The sequence below is a fragment of the Hypomesus transpacificus genome, chromosome 26 (assembly GCF_021917145.1).
Source record: "Hypomesus transpacificus isolate Combined female chromosome 26, fHypTra1, whole genome shotgun sequence".
Lineage (NCBI taxonomy): Eukaryota > Metazoa > Chordata > Actinopteri > Osmeriformes > Osmeridae > Hypomesus > Hypomesus transpacificus.
The window spans coordinates 1,176,257-1,195,200 of record NC_061085.1 but is presented as its reverse complement, the minus strand read 5'-3'; the positions used below and the strand labels follow the sequence as shown (position 1 = coordinate 1,195,200).

The 18,944-nt window shown below is 40.8% G+C and overlaps 2 protein-coding genes across 6 annotated transcripts in view; one reads left to right on the top strand and one right to left on the bottom strand.

Annotated features, from left to right (window-relative positions):
- The window catches only part of rabggta (Rab geranylgeranyltransferase subunit alpha), a 92,190-nt gene extending 83,787 nt beyond the window's left edge, over nt 1–8,403 (top strand). For both annotated transcript variants that reach the window (XM_047049414.1, XM_047049413.1), the window contains exons 14-17: nt 3,232–3,348; nt 5,109–5,222; nt 7,706–7,793; nt 8,062–8,403. In XM_047049414.1, the coding sequence (XP_046905370.1) occupies nt 3,232–3,348; nt 5,109–5,222; nt 7,706–7,793; nt 8,062–8,210 (468 nt within the window). In that variant the 3' untranslated portion in view covers nt 8,211–8,403. The remainder of the gene's footprint in view (nt 1–3,231; nt 3,349–5,108; nt 5,223–7,705; nt 7,794–8,061) is intronic.
- A 622-nt stretch (nt 8,404–9,025) lies between these two features.
- impact (impact RWD domain protein) overlaps nt 9,026–18,944 on the bottom strand; it is a 79,608-nt gene continuing 69,689 nt past the window's right edge. For 2 of the 4 annotated variants that reach the window (XM_047049408.1, XM_047049407.1), the window contains 2 exons: nt 11,537–11,671; nt 9,026–9,648 (listed from right to left, as the gene is read on the bottom strand). In XM_047049408.1, coding sequence (XP_046905364.1) covers nt 9,589–9,648; nt 11,537–11,671 — 195 coding nt within the window. In that variant the 3' untranslated portion in view covers nt 9,026–9,588. Of the gene's footprint in view, nt 9,649–11,536; nt 11,672–18,944 lie in introns of those variants that run through there. The other 2 variants (XM_047049409.1, XM_047049410.1) reach the window with 2 other exon arrangements.

The window sequence follows — 18,944 nt, the reverse complement described above, 5'->3', positions numbered from 1 at the left end:
AATAAAAATATACCCACTATTTATTAATTAAAACTACTTCAGCATAATAATGCACCTAAAATACAAACGTGAGCAAGGGCAGCAATCGCTATCGAATCAACAGACGTGCAATTTCACTAGCAGGGGAAGAATACAAACAATGAAAATCACCAGTTAACTTCATTGAAATTTGCAAGAACCACAGACTAATACAATAACAGGCTTAAATGAACTGACAACATAAGTTATACGACTTATAGTTCTCAAGGACGCACACACGCAATCTCATCTGCGCTGTGAAGCTAGTGTCCGTGCTATTCTCCGACATGCACTCTAACAATTACGGCTGATAGACGGCCTAACATTTTGTAAAGCCATATTTCTGATACCATGGCGGCAGAAATTTAGTCAACATCAAGTCAACATAGCGGAAACACTAAACCTCCAACTTTGACCCTTTGGTGGCGCAAGAGTGCTTCAACTTGGTGAAAAGGATCGGGAAAAATTCGCTTTTACAACCAATATGGCCAAGTTAGCGGTGCTGACTGCTGGCATAACATTGAATCAGCTGCTTTAAAAGTTTTTTATGGATAGAATACTGGCTAGCTAACATAATGACAATATAAATGGATATGGATACTTTCAGTAATAGATCATTGAATTTTGTGTTGGGCTGCGCTTTGTCACCAGTCCTGTTTGTGATATTCATGGTCAGGATATCGAGGCGTCGTTTGGGTGGGGAAGGGTTGCGGTTTGGTGGGCTGGGGATTTTATTGCTGCTTTTTGCAGATGATGTGGTCTTCCTGTCATCATCGGTCCGTGACCTTCAGTGGCTTCCCTAGGGAGGTGTTCCAGGCACGTCCAGTTGGGAGGAGGCATTGGGGAAGACCCAGGACTAGGTGGAGATTATATATCTCCACACTGATCTGGGAACACCTCGGGGTCCCCCAGTCGGAGCTGGTTAATTTGGCTCGGGATAGGGACGTTTGGGGCCCCCTGCTGGAGCTACTCCCCCCGCAACCCGACTCCGGATAAGCGGTTGACGATGGATGGTTGGAAATTCATGTGTTTACTGACGTCAACTGCCTGCACATTGAAAATGCGCACAAACTGTAAGTCAAATTAATGCTAACGATTGCATACTGGACATAACCTATGCAACCAATCTTCCTCTCCTCCACTATGCGGAGGGGAAACGAACACTTTCAGTTCGCAACTATGTGCCCTTAACAAACGACTGATGACTTTTGGCACAAATGCTTATCTGGCAGTCCACGTGTGGGGACAAAGTGCAGATGTCAGTCAATCGCTTAGCCGTAATCAACACAAGGAGTAAGCTCATCTTGAGAGAAGCGAAGTTCAAGGGTATGCTGTTGATCGATTAGAACGAAGGCTTACACACAGCCTCCAGCACCATGGACAGGTCCCACCAAGGCGTAGATGCTCTCTTAAGAGTTTCCGCCTGCTGGCAGCATTTGTATCGGTTAAATGTACGTAGTTAAATATCAGCTGATATTCAACTGTAAAGTACCATATTTCTTCGAATAAACGCCACCCTAAAATAAACGCCGCACCAAAAAAATCTGAAAATTGTTATTTAATTGGTTAAATTCAACCCCAGTATTTATTACACATGTACATAACTTTCGGCACGGCTTTCTGTTTGTAAGCTAACGTGTATGAACGTTTCGGCATGCTGTTTCAGATTTCTACACAATGTAGAACATTTGTATTTGAAACAGTTGTACTACCAACGGACACCTAATTGATAACCTATGAGAAAGGGAGTTGCCGCACTCAGAGACAAACAAAGAATAGACGAGGAGGTCAGCAGTATTAAAAGAGCCCTGTGTTTTTAGCTGCATAATTCATTTGTCACAATGCCAGCAACAAAGTTGTCTATGGCTGCACTGCAGCTACAATTCACAAAATCTCTCTTACTAATTAAACACCGCCCTCTAATAAACGCCCCCGTCGAATAAACGCTGCACCAAAAATTAACGTTATTTAATAAAAAACGCGTTCTTCATTCGAAGAAATACGGTACACACCTTTTAAAGGATCCCTTGGTAAATCAGCCTCTGCTGAGTAGAAAGGGGAATTTGTAGAACAAATTAAAAGTTAACACCAAGATTTAGTGGCAAAATCCATTGTTATGTCTACAAAATTATTTTAGATATAGTATAAGTTTAGCTAGCTTGCAAATACTGAGGATAGCCTACCGAAGTTGAGTTAGCCAATGTCGTTAGCGATGCTAGCTAACGTTGGTTTGATATAACATTTCACTGGGTCTTGCAGCGCTGCTTGATTTACTGAAATTATTATGAAATGTTATGTTCTACAAGCCATTTGCCTACTTTAGCAAGTCACAGTATTTCCAAGCCCTGAAAGTGTAACTGAGACAACACAGTAAATAATTCCCCTTTCAAGTGTTGAGGATTAAATTAGCTGCACGGTCTGTAGAGATCTTGGGACAGAGAGATTTTGTAATTTGCTAATGCAAAATTCGGAAAAATAAAATATGTAAAATAATAAGTGGCACATAACGTAACATAAGTTACATGGCATTTTATTTTGTTTGTGTTGTCCAGTGGGGCAAGTGTGTAATTGTAACTTGCTTAACTACATGCTCTTATGGTTTCTTCCCTTTAGCACTTATTTTTTGGTTGTTCACAATGTGTACTTCTTGTTTTTGGCTACCCGCAATGCTTTGGGGCTATCTTATTGTTATTATCAGTGACCTATGCACTTTGTAAAGCTCTCTCTTGGAAGTCGCTTTGGATAAAAGCGTCTGCTAAATGAATAAATGTAAATGTAAGTACATTTCTCTTCCACTGGCTTTACAAAAAAATCCACTTGTCCCAGACAAGTGGACAAGCCTTAATGTCGAGCCCTGCACATTGGAAACTATTGAGTGTTTAAAAAAAACTAAAACAATACATCAGTGTCGAGGTTCTTGACATGGTAATTCCTGAAATCTTTACCATAATTCATTCAAAGGCATATTAATCTTTTGTCATGCCCATTTACATTCTGAATGGCATGCATACACAATCCATGTGTTTGTAAATGTATTTAGGCAAATGTTAACCTATTCATTTCCTTAATGTACACTGATTAAAGGGGATTTTAACAGGTTACATTAAAAAAGGATCATAGTTTTTAGGTAGATTCTCCTTGTCCGTCTATTTTATGGAAAAACCAGGGGCTCCCAATGTTTTATACATTATATGTTCTGTCTGTCTCACATAGGTAGTGGACTCCACGCGCTCTGCATACTACAGTGACCTGTGCAGCAAGTTTATGATTGAAAACACAATTCTTAAGATGGAGTATGCAGAAGTCCGTGTCTTCAGTATCTCTGACAAGGTCAGTTCACCTAAGTTTATACAGTGCCCTCCAAAAGTATTGGAACAGTGAGGCGAATTCCTTTATTTTTGCTGTAGACTGAAAACATTTGGGCTTGACATCAAATAATGAACGTGAGACCAGAGATCAACGTTTCAGCTTTTATTTCCAGGTATTTACATCAGGATCTGATGCACAACTAAGAAAATATCACATTTTGTTTGAATCCACCCATTTGTCATGTGAGCAAAAGTATTGGAACAGATATACTTAAAACATATTTAAGTGAATAAGACTTAATATTTAGTTGCAAATCCTTTGCTTTCAATAACTGCAGCAAGTCTGTGACCCATTGACGTCACCAAACTTTTGCATTCTTCCTTTTTGATGCTTTCCCAGGCTTTCACTGCAGCCTCTTTCAGTTGTTGTTTGTTTTGTGGGGTTCCTCCCTTCAGTCTCCTCTTAAGCAGGTAAAATGCATGCTCTATAGGGTTTAAGTCTGGAGATTGACTTGGCCAGTCTAATACCTTCCATTTCTTGCCCCTGATGAACTCCTTTGTTGTTTTGGCAGTGTGTTTTGGGTCGTTATCTTGCTGCATGATGAAGGCTCTGCCAATCAGTTTGGTTGCATCTTTCCTTAAATTGGCAGACAAAATGTTTCTGTAGACTTCCGAGTTCATTTTGCTGCTGCCATCATGTGTTACATCCTCAATGAAGATTAATGAGCCCGTCCTAGAAGAAGCCATGCAAGCCCAAGCCATGACATTACCTCCACCGTGTTTCACAGATGAGCTTGTGTGTTTGGGATCATGAGCAGTTCCTTTCTTTCTCCAAACTTTAGCCTTTCCATCACTTTGGTAAAAGTTAATCTTTGTCTCATCAGTCCATAAAACTTTGTCCCAGAATTTTTGAGGTTCATCTCTGTACTTTTTGGCAAATTCCAGCCTGGCCTTCCTATTCTTCTTGCTAATGAGTGGTTTGCATCTTCTGGTGTAGCCCTTGTACTTTGGTTCATGAAGTCTTCTGCGAACAGTAGATAGTGATACCTTCACTCCTGCCATCTGGAGGTTGTTGCTGATCTCACTAACAGTTGTTTTAGGGTCTTTCTTTACAGCTCTCACAATGTTTCTGTCATCAACTGCTGATGTTTTCCTTGGTCTACCTGTTCGACGTCTGTTACTTAGTACACCAGTAGTTTTCTTCTTCTTCAGGACATTCCAAATGGTTGTACTGGCTATGGCCAATGTTTCTGCAATGGCTCTGATTGATTTTCCATCTTCTCTAAGACTCACAATTGCTTGTTTTTCACCCAAAGACAGCGCTCCGGTTTTCATGTTGTTTTCACCTCTGAATACAGTCTGCATAGACAAAACCTATCTTACCCAATCTGAACCTGAGTGTAGACATTCAGTGGTATTTATTGATTGAATAATGTATGTAATAGGACACACCTGGGCAACAAAACACACCTGTCAGTCATATGTTCCAATACTTTTGCTCACGTGACAAATGGGTGGGTTCGAACAAAAAGGTGATATTTTCTAATTTGTGCATCAGATCCTGATGTAAATACCTGGAAATAAAAGCTGAAACGTTGATCTCTGGTTTCACATTCATCGTTTGATGTCAAGCCCAAATGTTTTCAGTCTACAGCAAAAATAAAGGAATTGGCCTCACTGTTCCAATACTTTTGGAGGGCACTGTATGTGTCAGCTTTTAGTATTCTCCACCTTTTGGAAACATCTGATTTAAATGTCTTACTCTTTTTATCACCTTGACAGAATCTGACTACTTTGTGTCACCTGGACCAGCTGCTGTTGGTTACTCATATCAACCTGTCCTCCAATCAGCTGATCAGCTTGCCTCCACAATTTGCCATGTTGCAGTGCCTGGAGGTATGAATTATATACACGTACAGTATGATTTAAGTCATACAACAGATTTAAGTTGAGGCTCTGATGAGACTGGCAGGTCATTTAATGTGTGGCTCAAGCCACTGTTGTTGACAGTTTCATTGAAGGACGGGCACTGCTAATTTTAAGTGTTTTAAATTGATAAAGATTAAACCCACTAGACTGTCAAATGTGAATTCATGAAATAATAATTTAGGGGGTTGACACTTATCCAATCTATTATCTATTCTAGTTGAGTGTTTTTACAGTAATTTTGCTGTCAGAAATAATTCTGACAGTGCACCGTTTTTGCCTCACCAAGTTAACGTTTCATGATGAGCCACTTTGCTCATCAAATGCTGAAAACAATTATCTCTACGTTGTCAAGAGTCCCTGGTACTGTAATAACGTTACAGTAGCTACAAGGTTAGTCTAGCAAGCCAACCTATCTTACATAATTAGCACTAGGGCTAACTTTAGCTAGCTAGATTTCATATGTTATACATTGTTTTCACAACAAGCACTTGAATATGTCAGTCAATTTTGGCGAGGACTAACAGCTACAGTGATGTCTTTAGCTAACGAGTCAATGTGGGAGTGAGATATGCTTGGCAAGGGTGCAAAACACAACAGAGATATTTGAAGTGTTTACATTTTCGCTTAAAGGTCCCATGACATGGTGTTTTTGGATGCTTTTATATAGGCCTTAGTAGTCCCCTAATACTGTATCTGAAGTCTCTTTCCCGAAATTCAGCCTTGGTGCAGAATTACAGCCACCACGAGCAGTCCCACAATAATGAGCTTTCCTCAGGATGTGCTGTTTCTGTGTCTGTTGCTTTGAATGCTATGAGGAAAAAAGAAGCGGGGCTAACTGCCATGCTTCGGTTGTTTGCAAGCCATGATGTCTCGAGGAAAACCAATATCGCGCTCGCACGGTCGTAGCTCATTTTCTCATTGGTGGGCCAAATTCTCTGTGCAGGCAAAGCAGAGAAAGGGAGGTAACCTTCGGTTTTATGACGTCATAAAACCAGTATTTTTAAAACCAAGCGTTTTAGCTTTCATTTTCTCAAAAGTGGAGAAGAATACCCAGGGATTGGTTTACACCTATTGAAATTTCTAGTCACTGGGGGACCAAAGGCAGGCTAGGGGAACTCATATTATTGTTAAATAACCTCCTAAAGTGAACATTTCATTTCATGGGACCTTTAATTATGAAACTGGGATAGGCCGCCACTACCTCTCTATTAATTCCAGGAACCTCTATGTGTGCATCTGTCTGTTTGTGTATCGTAGTTTCCGATGGTTATTTCAAGAACCGGGCACTCTGAAATGTCACAGGTGTCCTTTTTATAATCCAACGGAGTGTGTTCGGATTAGCATTTTGACATTTTTTAAAGCAATTCACACATCATGGGAACACATCCCAGCCCCTTCACTCTGATTAGTCCTCTGGTCATACTTTTCCCCTCACCGTGACACTCGGCAAATTTGCAACATAACTTTTTCAGAAGATGTTCAGCTTGTATACTTCACTAGCGCGTGTACTAGGTAGTGATGGGAAGTTCGGATCATTTTACTGACTCGGTTCTTTGAATCTCATTCAGTTTTTTGAGTCATTTGTTCATTTTGAACGGGTGGTGGGGGGGGGGGGTTGCTCAACATTTTATAGCCAATTCCCTGGCCTAAATAAGTCCACTGCAAACATTTATCATATTCTCATGAATATGTTAGTGCATGTAAACCAGCAGATACTATTTTAAAAGAAAAATTCCCGCATTAAAATAATGCATCATGACAGTTTGTATGATTTGAAATGGTCATTTATTATCACACTACATTTAATTATCACAGCAAACAATTACACTGCACTGAACTGTAAGTAAAGTACAAAAAGGTTAAAATATCAAAACCTGTAATTATTAGTTGTGAAAGAATATCATTCACGTCCTACTAAACCTAGTCACACGAAAGTGAATGAGGTAAACAAATACTTTGTTTCCTCTTCTGAGCCTTTGCAGGTCACGTGAAAAAATTATCCAAAGACTCGTACCCAAAGACCCAGTCGGGAAATGAACAAATCATTTCTGTTTCCTCTAGCTACCAGTACTGAGCCTATGCAGGTCACATGAAAGATGATCCAAAGACTGTTACCTGAAAGAAGGAACAAATTGTTCACCTCCCGATCGTGTCTTTGGACCAATGTTTCGTTCATCTGCCGACCGTGTGTTTGGGTACGAGTCTTTGGATAATTTTTCAAAATGTTGTGTACATTTGTTGTTGGTTGTTGTTCATTTACAGTTTAAGTTGTTCTCCCTCTAGCATTGGGACAGCAACCATGCATTGGACAACCTTGATATATATTCTGATATTTCCAGTCAGTTTAGGACCTGAAGAGGCATTTTCTCACAAATGGGATTAAGAACCGGTAGTTTTTTTTGTTGACAAATTTTGATTTTGTCATTGTACCAATTCCGTCTCTGTTACAGGTTTTGGATGCTGATGATAACGCAATTGAGGAACTTGAAGGCCTAAATCATCTCCACAAACTGGAGGAAGTGTCCTTAAAGAACAACCGTATCCTTATGTAAAGTTCTTCTCATTAATTCACTTGTCTCAACTCACAAATTGTTTGGGAATTAAATTTAAAGCTTTAGTCCATAGCAAGAACAACTGAAAAAGAAGACATACAAGACAAAACCGTACATCAACACTCAAATTAAAATCATTTCACATGCAGGAATATTTTGGAAAAGGTTCAAATGTTAGGTGAATGTCACATTGTGTTCTTGTTTTTTTTTAGTGAAGAAAAGATGTACATGTTTTCTTTGACCACATTGTGCAGGCATTTTCAAGATTTCTGATCTTCAGCCTCTAACTTCCTGCACTAAACTGACCCGACTTGATATCCGTGGCAACCCTGTGTCTCGGACATCAAACATTCAATTCGAGTTGACAGAGTTACTGCCCTCAGTCACTGACCTCCTGGTCTGATTGGGAATTAGACAGGCTTACTGTTTTATTGTGTGATAATTAGCAATACTTGAGACCTCACTTGAATGCAATGTGTATGTGTCACAGTATGTGGATTGGACACACACTTGTGTGTAATGTCTCTGAGTTTGTTTGTTGCACCAAAACATGTTCTGATGCACTAATGAAATATAATAAATGGCATAAACCTGAATGAGGGAGAAATGGTTATACTTTTTTTAGTGGTGGGACATTATCGGTGTTAACGTGCTGCGTTAACGTGAGACTCTCATATAGCGCAACAAAGAAAATATTGCCGTTAATCTATTCTCAAAGTTGGGTTGGGAGCTGGGTCTATACTACGAAAGCTATGATGACTTTCACCTTGATATTTTAGCACGGATGTATACCTAGCCGAATTGCACTGTAGGGGGCGAGAACGAGTCTTCAAACCTGTTTGTATGCCTTGTGTATGAAATTACTACATCAAACGTGACGTGCTAACATGGATGCAGCTATGAAGCCTCCTGGTTTGCTTCAGGGAAATTGTATTTTTAAGAAGCTTCCCAATGGAAACCTCGACAAGACTAAGGTTGTTTGCACCTTGTGCTACGCGGAATTAGTTTACCGTAGGAGTTCTTCCAGTGTCAAATACCACCTAAACGCAAAGCATCCCTTAGCTAATGCGGAAGATGCCAGGCCAAGCACTTATGTACCACAGGGGGAAGAGTCGTCGTCAAACTACTATGTTTGAGTGCAACCGAGGCAAGCCCGTCAGCACAGCTCTATCAGCCAAGCTAACTAATCTAATAAACAGTTAATAAACACAAGTACATCTTATTGAACATAATTTATTTTTATCAACAATTATCATAGTAGAACAGCTTTCTCAAGCACTTTGTGATGCATTTTGGAAACAGGAGATGAGCCCCTGGTCTAATGCACCACCTGGCTTGAGAAACCCGTTCTCAAAGACTTACTTTTAGTCATTATTTGGGTAGCACACATATTCTGAATGCCTTCGGCGGAATTCAAATGAGCTATTTTAATCTAGATTAACGCCAAGATTACAGTGAGATTAATCTAGATTTAAAAAATTAATCTATGCCCACCACTAGTTAATACTCTGTTCAGTTTCCCCCTCTTCCTTTAAACCGTGGGGAAAAGGTTTGGTTGTTTGGCCATTATTTAACTCTCATCATAATGAAGGACTTGATCTGGAGCCAGTAAAGGTGGATGAGGGTGGGGATGATCTTCTGCCACGGCTTGGTCTGGGTAAGAACTCTGGCTCTTAAAAAGTTCTACAAATGCTGAAGCTTGTTCAGTGCTTTGTTGGATACCCTGGACAGCACTCCATTGCAGTAGTCCAAAAGGGAGGTGATGAAGGCATGGATTATGTTTAATTTGTCTTCTTGATTTTTTGCTTCTTGCTATTTGCTCCTCGTTTGGGTGAGTCATCCTGTAAAACAAGAACAATGTGATAGCAGGGGTTGAGTATAAAAATGGGCACGAGTTCCAATTAAAAACTGTAAAAAAAGGATAATGATGAACCTTGATAGCTCTTCGTGAAATGGTGTTTGCTAAACTATGCAAGTATATAAGCTTAATATTAATTTGCATATTACGAAGGTTCAAACATGAACAATAACTCCAATGGCGTATTTGTTACACGGACAGTGTTACGAGAACAGTGTCACATGGTCAAAATTGATTTTTATTATTTTATATAAATTTATAATAAATGAATTATTATTGAGCAATATATATATTTTCTCAGCTAAATATACTCCAATTATTTTAGTATTATCAATGGGCCTCACTAACAAAATGTTCTTAAGAATTAATTTGTTCTTAAATCCCACTTAAGACGTTTTCACAAAGATTCTCGCATAATCAATGTCTTCTTATTTGGGATTTGTTCTTTGATAAGAACAGAATTTACGCACACCCAAGAGCACTCATACACACAATTGAGAGCTGACATGTTTGCGCAAAATAAGTAGTTATACCGTTTTTGTCCGTTCTAATTTAAAATTGAATATTTGCCTCCTTTATAATTTTGCAACTAATAAATGTCATTATTTTACACATAATTATATGTTTGTTTTAATAAATACACACTATACTTACACTTCGGCTAATTTGTAAAGCCCTTTGAATTGCCATTGTGTATGAATTAGCCTTCAATTCACATCAATTATGTTAACGGGGAACCTTGCCATCCAATAATAAGTGACGGTATTTATAGGCCCAAAGTAGGCCAGATTTAAAAATCACTTACTGATCTTTATGAGTAAACAATAACTAAACTCTATAGTATATAAAAACAATGAGTAATTCAGTGTAAAAGACAGTCATTGACCAAATAAAGAGGTAAACATTACATCCTGTTATAAATAGGTAAATAGGATAAATTCAGGCAAAATTCAACATTTACAATTCTTAAAATAGAGTCCATTGTTGAAAAACAAGCCTCACACAATGACTAATACAAAATAAATGCAGTGTTTCCCACACATAGACTAATTTGTGGCAGTGCGCCACAGAATCAACACCAGCCACCACATATTGCGTTTCATAAAAAAATTTTTTTTAGCACTATTTGGGTTAAAACACACAGCGTATTTGTTCAGCTGCATTTTCTTTCCCTGCTCTCCCTCCGTCTCTCTTTCTCACATACGCACACAGTCACAACGTCAGCACACGTTAGCAACGATGCATACATACGCCGTTCTAGTAAGACCGACAGCTATATCAGCGAGCCTTCAGCATTAGTGCCGTAGCTAAAGTCCTAGGAAAGTTGAGGCTACTTTTCGCTAGGTACCTACCAACATGTCTTAATCAAAGGTTCCCCTTCGTTCTTTTGGTGAGAAGTCTCAGGAGCTAGCTACTTACCCAGCGTCATGGAGACAACCAGTTAAATAGTTGTTTAGCACTAGTGTTGCTACCTGCATATGTAGAAATGATTAGTTTGTTGTTGTTAATTTTGTGAAGGTGTGAATCATTTTGGATTTATATTTAATATGATAAAGTTCTGTGTAATTAATTATTAACAAAGGAATTATTATGACCCCCCCCCCGGTCTGATATGAACACCCCCACCCCCCCCCCCCCCCCTTCCCTGCCACAAATAGATTTATATTCCGTAGGAAACACTGAAATGTGTTTATGTAGATTAAAATGTTCACTCTGTTCAAAAATTGTTCACAAGGCAGTGCCCACATCTCCATTCTCACTGAAGTACATAATAGCGAGAAAAACATAAGGAAAATCTGAGATGTAAAAACTGATGGTGCAATCCTGATGAATATATTGTGATACCAATACCAGGGGGACGAGTATCTGACCTGGGAGGAGAAGCAAGCTTCCTGGACCAGGATGTTTCTCGCACAGTTGTTAATGTGCTTGAAACGATCCGACCCAAGAAGAATACCCCCATACCACCGAGACACAACCACCATCACGTTGCACACATCCAGAATCTGAAACAGAAAACATGTATAATCTTAGGCTGAGGATGACAGTGTGTTTTAATGGCTGTGTATATGTCAGTTTCATGATTATGTTTTGCAGGTCACTGGTCCATTTCCTGATACATAGCGTAACAAATACATTTGCAAGATTGCGGAATAATTCACGACAAATTCTAGTTTGGAAGCCACAATGAAAAGGGCATTAGTTCATAGAGGTCGCTTCACAGAGAATAAGATCGGTCTCTACTGTCAGTTTTCACATTTAGTCCTTGTCAAATATAAAAACTCTGAGAATTAAGAGACAGGAAGCAGGTTAGCATTGAACAGATGGTAACCTGTACAGTGGCACTTGTACACCCTACAAATATGTGTCCTTTTGCAACCTTACACCGGAATTTCAAATGGATTAAAAAAAAAACATACTTTCTACATAGAACATGTCTGGAGAACTTCCCTGTACATGAAAATAGCTATGCAGCCATACTTCCTGTCTAATCTGACAGATGTTTTAATAATCTACAGATGAGATTTATAGAAGTTTACCAAATACCTTGCCCCTAACCCTGGGCGAAGTAAATGTGGTGCACTCTAGGATGGTACTTCCAAAATTAATCAAACCATAACACTGCCCGCATAGGTCATAACATGATCATTTTGGTTGCTAAATAGAGTTGAAAACGTAAAACTATTTCTGTGAATAAAAAATGGATGACTGATTTTCAAAGTCATGATAATCAAGAGGAGCCGGTTCATGCAGGGGACGCAAGACATAGCGCATCACTAGTAGCGCGACACTAAGCAACTCGTCATATCACGCAGTCGGGGCCAGTGTTGGGCTAGTTTCTCAAAAAAATAGATTACACATTACTAGTTACTTTTAAAAGTAATACTTTACTTTACTAGATTACTCACTGCTGAAAGTAACTAGTTACACTACTAGTTACATTACTTTTGGATTACTCCGTAACATCGCCTGAGATGCACTTGCCAAATAACAATATATGTGCCCAAATCAACTCAAATTCTTATTATAATGAGGACTGATCTCTTTTTTATGCTTTTTAATACCACAAAGCTGACAAAAAAGTTGTTAACATCAACCTAAAAGTTGTCAAGCATAACAATGCTACAGGACTGGCAGTAAACAAAATGTATCAAAATAAAATACAGCTTAAAACTTTAAATGGCAACATTTCCTATACTATGTATGTTGCTACAAGCCTGTTTATCTCTGCTTTGGTAACCTGCTGTTGAAAGTCAAGTCGTGGCTGCTTGGCTGATGTCGGCAACAGCAACAATTTATCTGTGTCAGCGTCACTCAAGGTCCGGGAATCTTTAGCTACTAGTGTTGAGTTAGCATGTTGAAGATGCTTAGACAGATTTGAGGTTGTGTTCGCGGCAGTGGAGAGGTGTTTTCGGCATGGGCACAATGGACATTGTACACAGTGTTGGGGGTAGTAACGAGTTACAAAGTAACAGATTACAGTAACGATATCACTATTATAGGTACGAAGTAAAGTAACGCATTACACTCAAAATATTGGTAACTACACTACTTTACGAGAGCTCAGGAACACGCTTTCCTGCGTTACCGAAGCCATTTTTGCCAGTCTGAAAAGTTCTCTTTTAGTGGCGCTTGCATGCTTGCCTGTGTGCTTGCTTGTCTGGGCACCGTTACCACAGAGACCGATTTGAGTGACGTAGCTGCTGGTGCGTAGACATTGACAACCCAGTATCACATAATTGATACTAGGTTGGCGTAGAAGGAGGGAAGCGGGAAAATGGATGAGACGGACACAGGAGGGTTCAGCCAGTGGCGATATTCTCATTATTTTAACTTTGTTGCTCGAAAGGACAAAAATATTACAGTAAAATGCACTCTATGTACAGACGAGAGGTGACTTTCAACTGCTGTCAACTCAATGAGATTTTAAAGTGAGGCATATTTCTTTGGTCAGACAATGTGGACAGGGTTAATGTTCGTTCAAGTGAATGGCTGAGTTTTATATGACATTTTGTTTTACATGTACAATTTACAATTACAATACACTATGTGGAAAGGCTAAGAGATGCCCTTTATTGAAAATTGAAAAATAAAGTGATGAAAGGGCCATGATGTTTGTCCATTCGCTTAAAAAAAATTCAAGTAAAGTAATTAGTAGTGAAGTGAAATGTTCAGAAGTAACTAGTAACTTGTAACTAGTTACTTTTTCTGAGTAACTACCCCAACACTGATTTTACAGTTACGTTTTTGTCCTTTCGCGCAACTAATACTAAGTAATGTGCATACCCCCATCCCTCAAAAGACGTCCTAAGCGGCTCTGCCATTCTTGTTTCGCCTCCTGAACTCAGGGGCTAAGTCAAGTGACGAATGTTACGCAAACACACATACTGTAAAGGGAAGTTTGATTTGTAGTTTTTTCTCCCGATATGCAAATCGCAGTAATGCAAGTAACGATTTTTGTATTAGTAACTGTACTTTAATTACTGAAGTTATCAACAGTAATGCGTTTCATTACTGCGTTAGACAAATGTTATCTGATTACAGTAACGCGTTACCCCCAACACTGGTCGGGGCACACCTTAGCAGGGCGGGCTATTTAATCAGGATATCGCTACACTCTGCATTGCTTAGTGCGACACAGGTTGCTCTCTGTTAATCTCCTGCCTCCACCTTCCCGGCCTCCACCCTTGGTTCTGTGTGTTCCTTTCGTAGGGGGAATGCATCGCTGCTCTCTGCTCGGATGTCGAGACGGTGTCTCCGTTGGGTGCGGCAGGAAGCCGCGGCAAGCAGAACCATTTGCCAAATTCAAGTATTACAATGATGTATTGTACCGTGTGAAATAAAGTATCAAGTAAATACTATACTGAGTCCTCCTGCCTGAACCTTTGATGTTCTGAGACCCACAAACGAGAGAACAACTACATAATTCATAGGCAAACTCAAACCCAAGCAAAAACACAAATGGAGTATGCTTTGGAGTCAAATGAGGGACAATAATATTTTCCATGTGTAAGAAGGTTTTGCATCTGTAAAAATGTTTTGCATCTGAAAATTATTTTGCATGTGCAAAACCTTTTCCCACACACAAAATATTTTCTACAGATGCAAAACTTTTTTAAGGATGATAAACTTTTCTACGAATGCAAAACTAAGTTACGAGTGTGAAACTTTGGCTGTGTAAACGTAGGGCCAAAATGTCAGCTTATTAGCATGATGCTTGTTGCGTAGCCAATCAGAATGCTGCCCACCAACCATCCAATAGGCCTTTATCACGGTCCACAGCAGCAATGGACTCATGAAGGTTTACTATATCGCTTTGAGATATTCCTCACAAGAACAACATTGGTAAGATTGTCAAAAATCCCTCTCAACAAAAGATATCCAATCTTGAGAGGGGTTATAAATTATTCAATGAAAATTACCTCTTCAACTATGAAGGTAAGTTTTAATTAATCACCACTAAAGATGGCTAACAGGTTACCCGGTTTATGGTCCAGGCCCGCCCGCAGGACAGAAACTCTGCACCCTCCTCCAGCAGTTACTGCGCACTAAATTCTAACAAATACATTTTTTAGACTGCTACACATGCCATGCATCATTGGAAAGCTACGATCCTTGTGCTTCCATTGATGTACACCATTTCAAGATCGAGTCGCAACAGCAAGTCCACTCAAAGTATTTGTAATATACTACCTTTGTTGAAAAGCGTGAGGAAAAAGTATTTACTTACCTACTACGGCTTACAGGGGTCCAGTTATGCAAAACATCCCAACAAAATTGGTCTGGTTACATTCCCAAAGGTCCAAACTATCTAACCATGTCAAGTAAATCGTCCAAAACAATGTATTACCTCCACACATCTACATCCACGATCTTGTTGCATCATTCTGCCTACGCCAGACCTTCGATTCACACCTTGTTTGACCCAATAGGAGCTTCCATGCCCTGGTGATAGCCTTCTAAAGCCAACTAGGTCTGTGCGTCCTGCCCCCCCCCCCCCCCCCCCTTGTTCTAAGCTAATTAATAGCTCTCAAATTAGCTTGTTAGCCTTGTAGCTAAGGAAATCCTGCAAATGCTAATACCCAACATGATAGGTATCTGTGGAGCCTTCAAAATAAAAGTCGAGGCGCAAAATGGATGACAGAAGCAGTGTTTTATGTGCGTCAATCCTGCTGAATCAGATAAAGCACTCCGATGTGTCATGCTTCAGTTTTTGTCTGTCAGCAATACTAATTGGGGATTTAGCTATAATATATGATAGTTCTAAGTACCACCTTTCATTAGAGATAACAATTATGACATACCTTTTATCCTAAGTATTTGAACTTGGTTAAAAAGGGTCCTTTTGGAGTCTCCAAAAGACCCTTTTAGAAAACGCCTGGATGTACGAAAGGAACACACAGAACCAAGGGTGGAGGCCGGGAACGTGTCAAATATGAATATATTGTGGTATTATTTTTGACTTTTGATTTGAATTGGGTAAGGCTTCATGCTGTGGTCCAATTCTGTCTTCCAGTTAATACCTACCACCTCTAGGCCTCTTCAGGCCTCTGTTTTCTAAACAAAATCAAGGCGGATATAGAAACTTTTCAATTTCCTTGTGTTCAAGCTTCTATTACTCAACACCAGAAGGACTTACATAACTTCAGAGTGTCACCTATCAAAAGAGACCACAGTCATGCATGTACTCCAAATGGTTCATGAACAGCCTTCAATTTACTTTGGGTATCCCCTTTTTAGGCATTTTCTTTAATTTGACAGGAATTTAAAAAGGTTTGTATTGTAGGCCTAATCATAAATTGTAGATTGTGATACATAATGTGGTTTTGTTTAATAGGGTTCCTCCGGCAGGAGGAAACCAATTGTTTTTGTCCGTCCGTCCGTCATCTGCCGCTTGTCCGGGGATCGGATCGTGGGGCCAGCGACCTAAGCAGGGAGGGCCACTTCCACCAGCTCTTTCTGGGGGACCCCGAGGCGTTCCCAGAACAGCTGAGAGACTTAGGCCGAATCCCAATACTCCCCCTTACCCCTTCCCCCTTCCCCTTAACTTACCCCTTCCCCTTGGCCCTCGAAAGTAAGGGGTAAGGGCTACATAGCCCTAGGAAATGGGACGCCACTTGGTTACAGGTACATCATCTAGCACGTATCGATATCTCCAAAGCAAGTAGCGTTATGCACTGATATTAAACGAAATTCGCTGCTAATGGAGTTTACTGTAGACATGCTAGTCAAAGAAATGCGGGACTGTTGTGCAATTCAGAACCGTAACATTAACGTAACAAACTAGCGATTTTTAGAAACGTTTCAATTAGGAAAATGGTTGCAAATATATATGTTCATGACTGTATATAACACAAAACAAGACTGTCATAATTTTTTTATCAATTAATTAAGCCGATAATATAACATTTATCGGACTCTCTGAATGATTTGGTCGCCATTGTTGCCGGTCGCGCAGTTTTCACATAGCCCTAGGTTTCAAGTAAGCTCCCGATCTTACTTGGTTTTAAGGGGTGTATACCCCTTAGTCTTAGCCCTTCCCCTAGCTCCAAAAGAGTATTGGGACACCACTAGCTCTCACGGGAACGCGCAAAACTAAGGGGAAGGGGTAAGGGGTAAGGGGGAGTATTGGGATTCGGCCATAGTCCCTCCAGCGTGTCCTGGGTCTTCCCTGGGGCCTCTTCCCAGTGAGACGTGCTTGGAACACCTCACCAGGGAGGCGTCCAGGAGGCATCCTAATCAGATGCCCGAGCCACCTCAGCTGGCTCCTCTCGACGCGGAGGAGCAGCGGTTCTACTCTGAGCCCCTCCCGGATGACCAAGCTTCTCACCCCATCTCTAAGGGAGAGCCCGGACACCCTATTGTTTTTGTTAGTATTCTTTTAGTTATTCTTCTATTGTTTTTTTTAGTATTACTATTATTTTTCCTCTTCTCCGTAAAATGGCTCAATAGCTCAAAAAGTCCATAACCCGATTTTTTTAAATTTGGCCCAATGATACAACAGGTCACTCACTACTCCCAGACGGCTAGTGGCCCCACGTACGCCCATAGATGGCGCTATAAGCCCCGCCCAAAGTCTACGTGATTTCCCCAGTGCCCCATTACTCCAAAATGCCTGGAAATTGGTATACATGCCTTATTTTTCATGGGGGAAAAAAAAGCTTCAAGGACCCATAAGGTCTGCCATGATCAATTTTGCTGTACTGTCCAAATTTGGTACAACCTTCAAAACCATACTCATGAATCATATATCCAATCGACTTGAAATTTGTTACAGATGTGTGGAATACATGTCTTTATATAGGGTGAAATTGAATAAGAAATGCAATACAAAATGTCTGAAAGGGGTGTCTTTGTGTCAATAAATCAAATATAATTTTGACAGATTTTTCAAATGCCCCTCCCTGAGTCACCACTTTACTGCAATGGAGGGGTTTGCACGTACAAATGATCCTGGAAGCTATGTTGTCGGGGGCTTTATGCCCCTGGTAGGGTCACCCAGGGCAAACAGGTTCCAGGTTAAAGACCAGACAAAGTTGTTGTTTGTGCTTACGCACCAAACGGCAGCTCAGAGTACCCACCCTTTTTGGAGTCTCTGGGGGGGGTGCTGGAAAACGCTCCTCCCGGAGATGCCCTCGTCCTCCTGGGGGACTTCAATGCTCATGTGGGCAATGACAGTGAGACCTGGAGAGGCGTGATTGGGAGGAACGGCCCCCCCGGTCTGAACCCGAGCGGTGTTTTGTTGTTGGACTTCTGTGCTAGACACGGCTTGTCCATAACGAACACCATGTTCAAGCATAAGGGTGTCCATATGTGCACCTGGCACCAGGACACTCAAGGTCTCAGTTCGATGATCGACTTTGTAGTCGTGTCGTAGGACTTGGGGCTGCATGTCTTGGACACTCGGGTGAGGAGAGGGGCGGAGCTGTCAACTGATCACCACCTGGTGGTGAGTTGGCTACGATGGTGGGGAAAGACGCCGGTCAGGCCTGGCAGGCCCAAACGTAATGTGAGGGTCTGCTGGGAACGGCTGGCAGAATCCCCTGTCAGAAGGAGCTTCAACTCCCACCTCCGGGACAGCTTCGATCATGCCTCGGGGGGGAGGGGGGGCAGGGACATTGAGTCCGAATGGGTCATGTTCCAGGCCTCCATTGTTGAGGGGGCTGACCGGAGCTGCGTACGCAAGGTGGTCGGTGCATGACGCGGTGGTAACCCTCTGACCCGGTGGTAGACGCCGGAGGTGAGGGATGCCGTCAAGCTGAAAAAGGAGGCCTATCG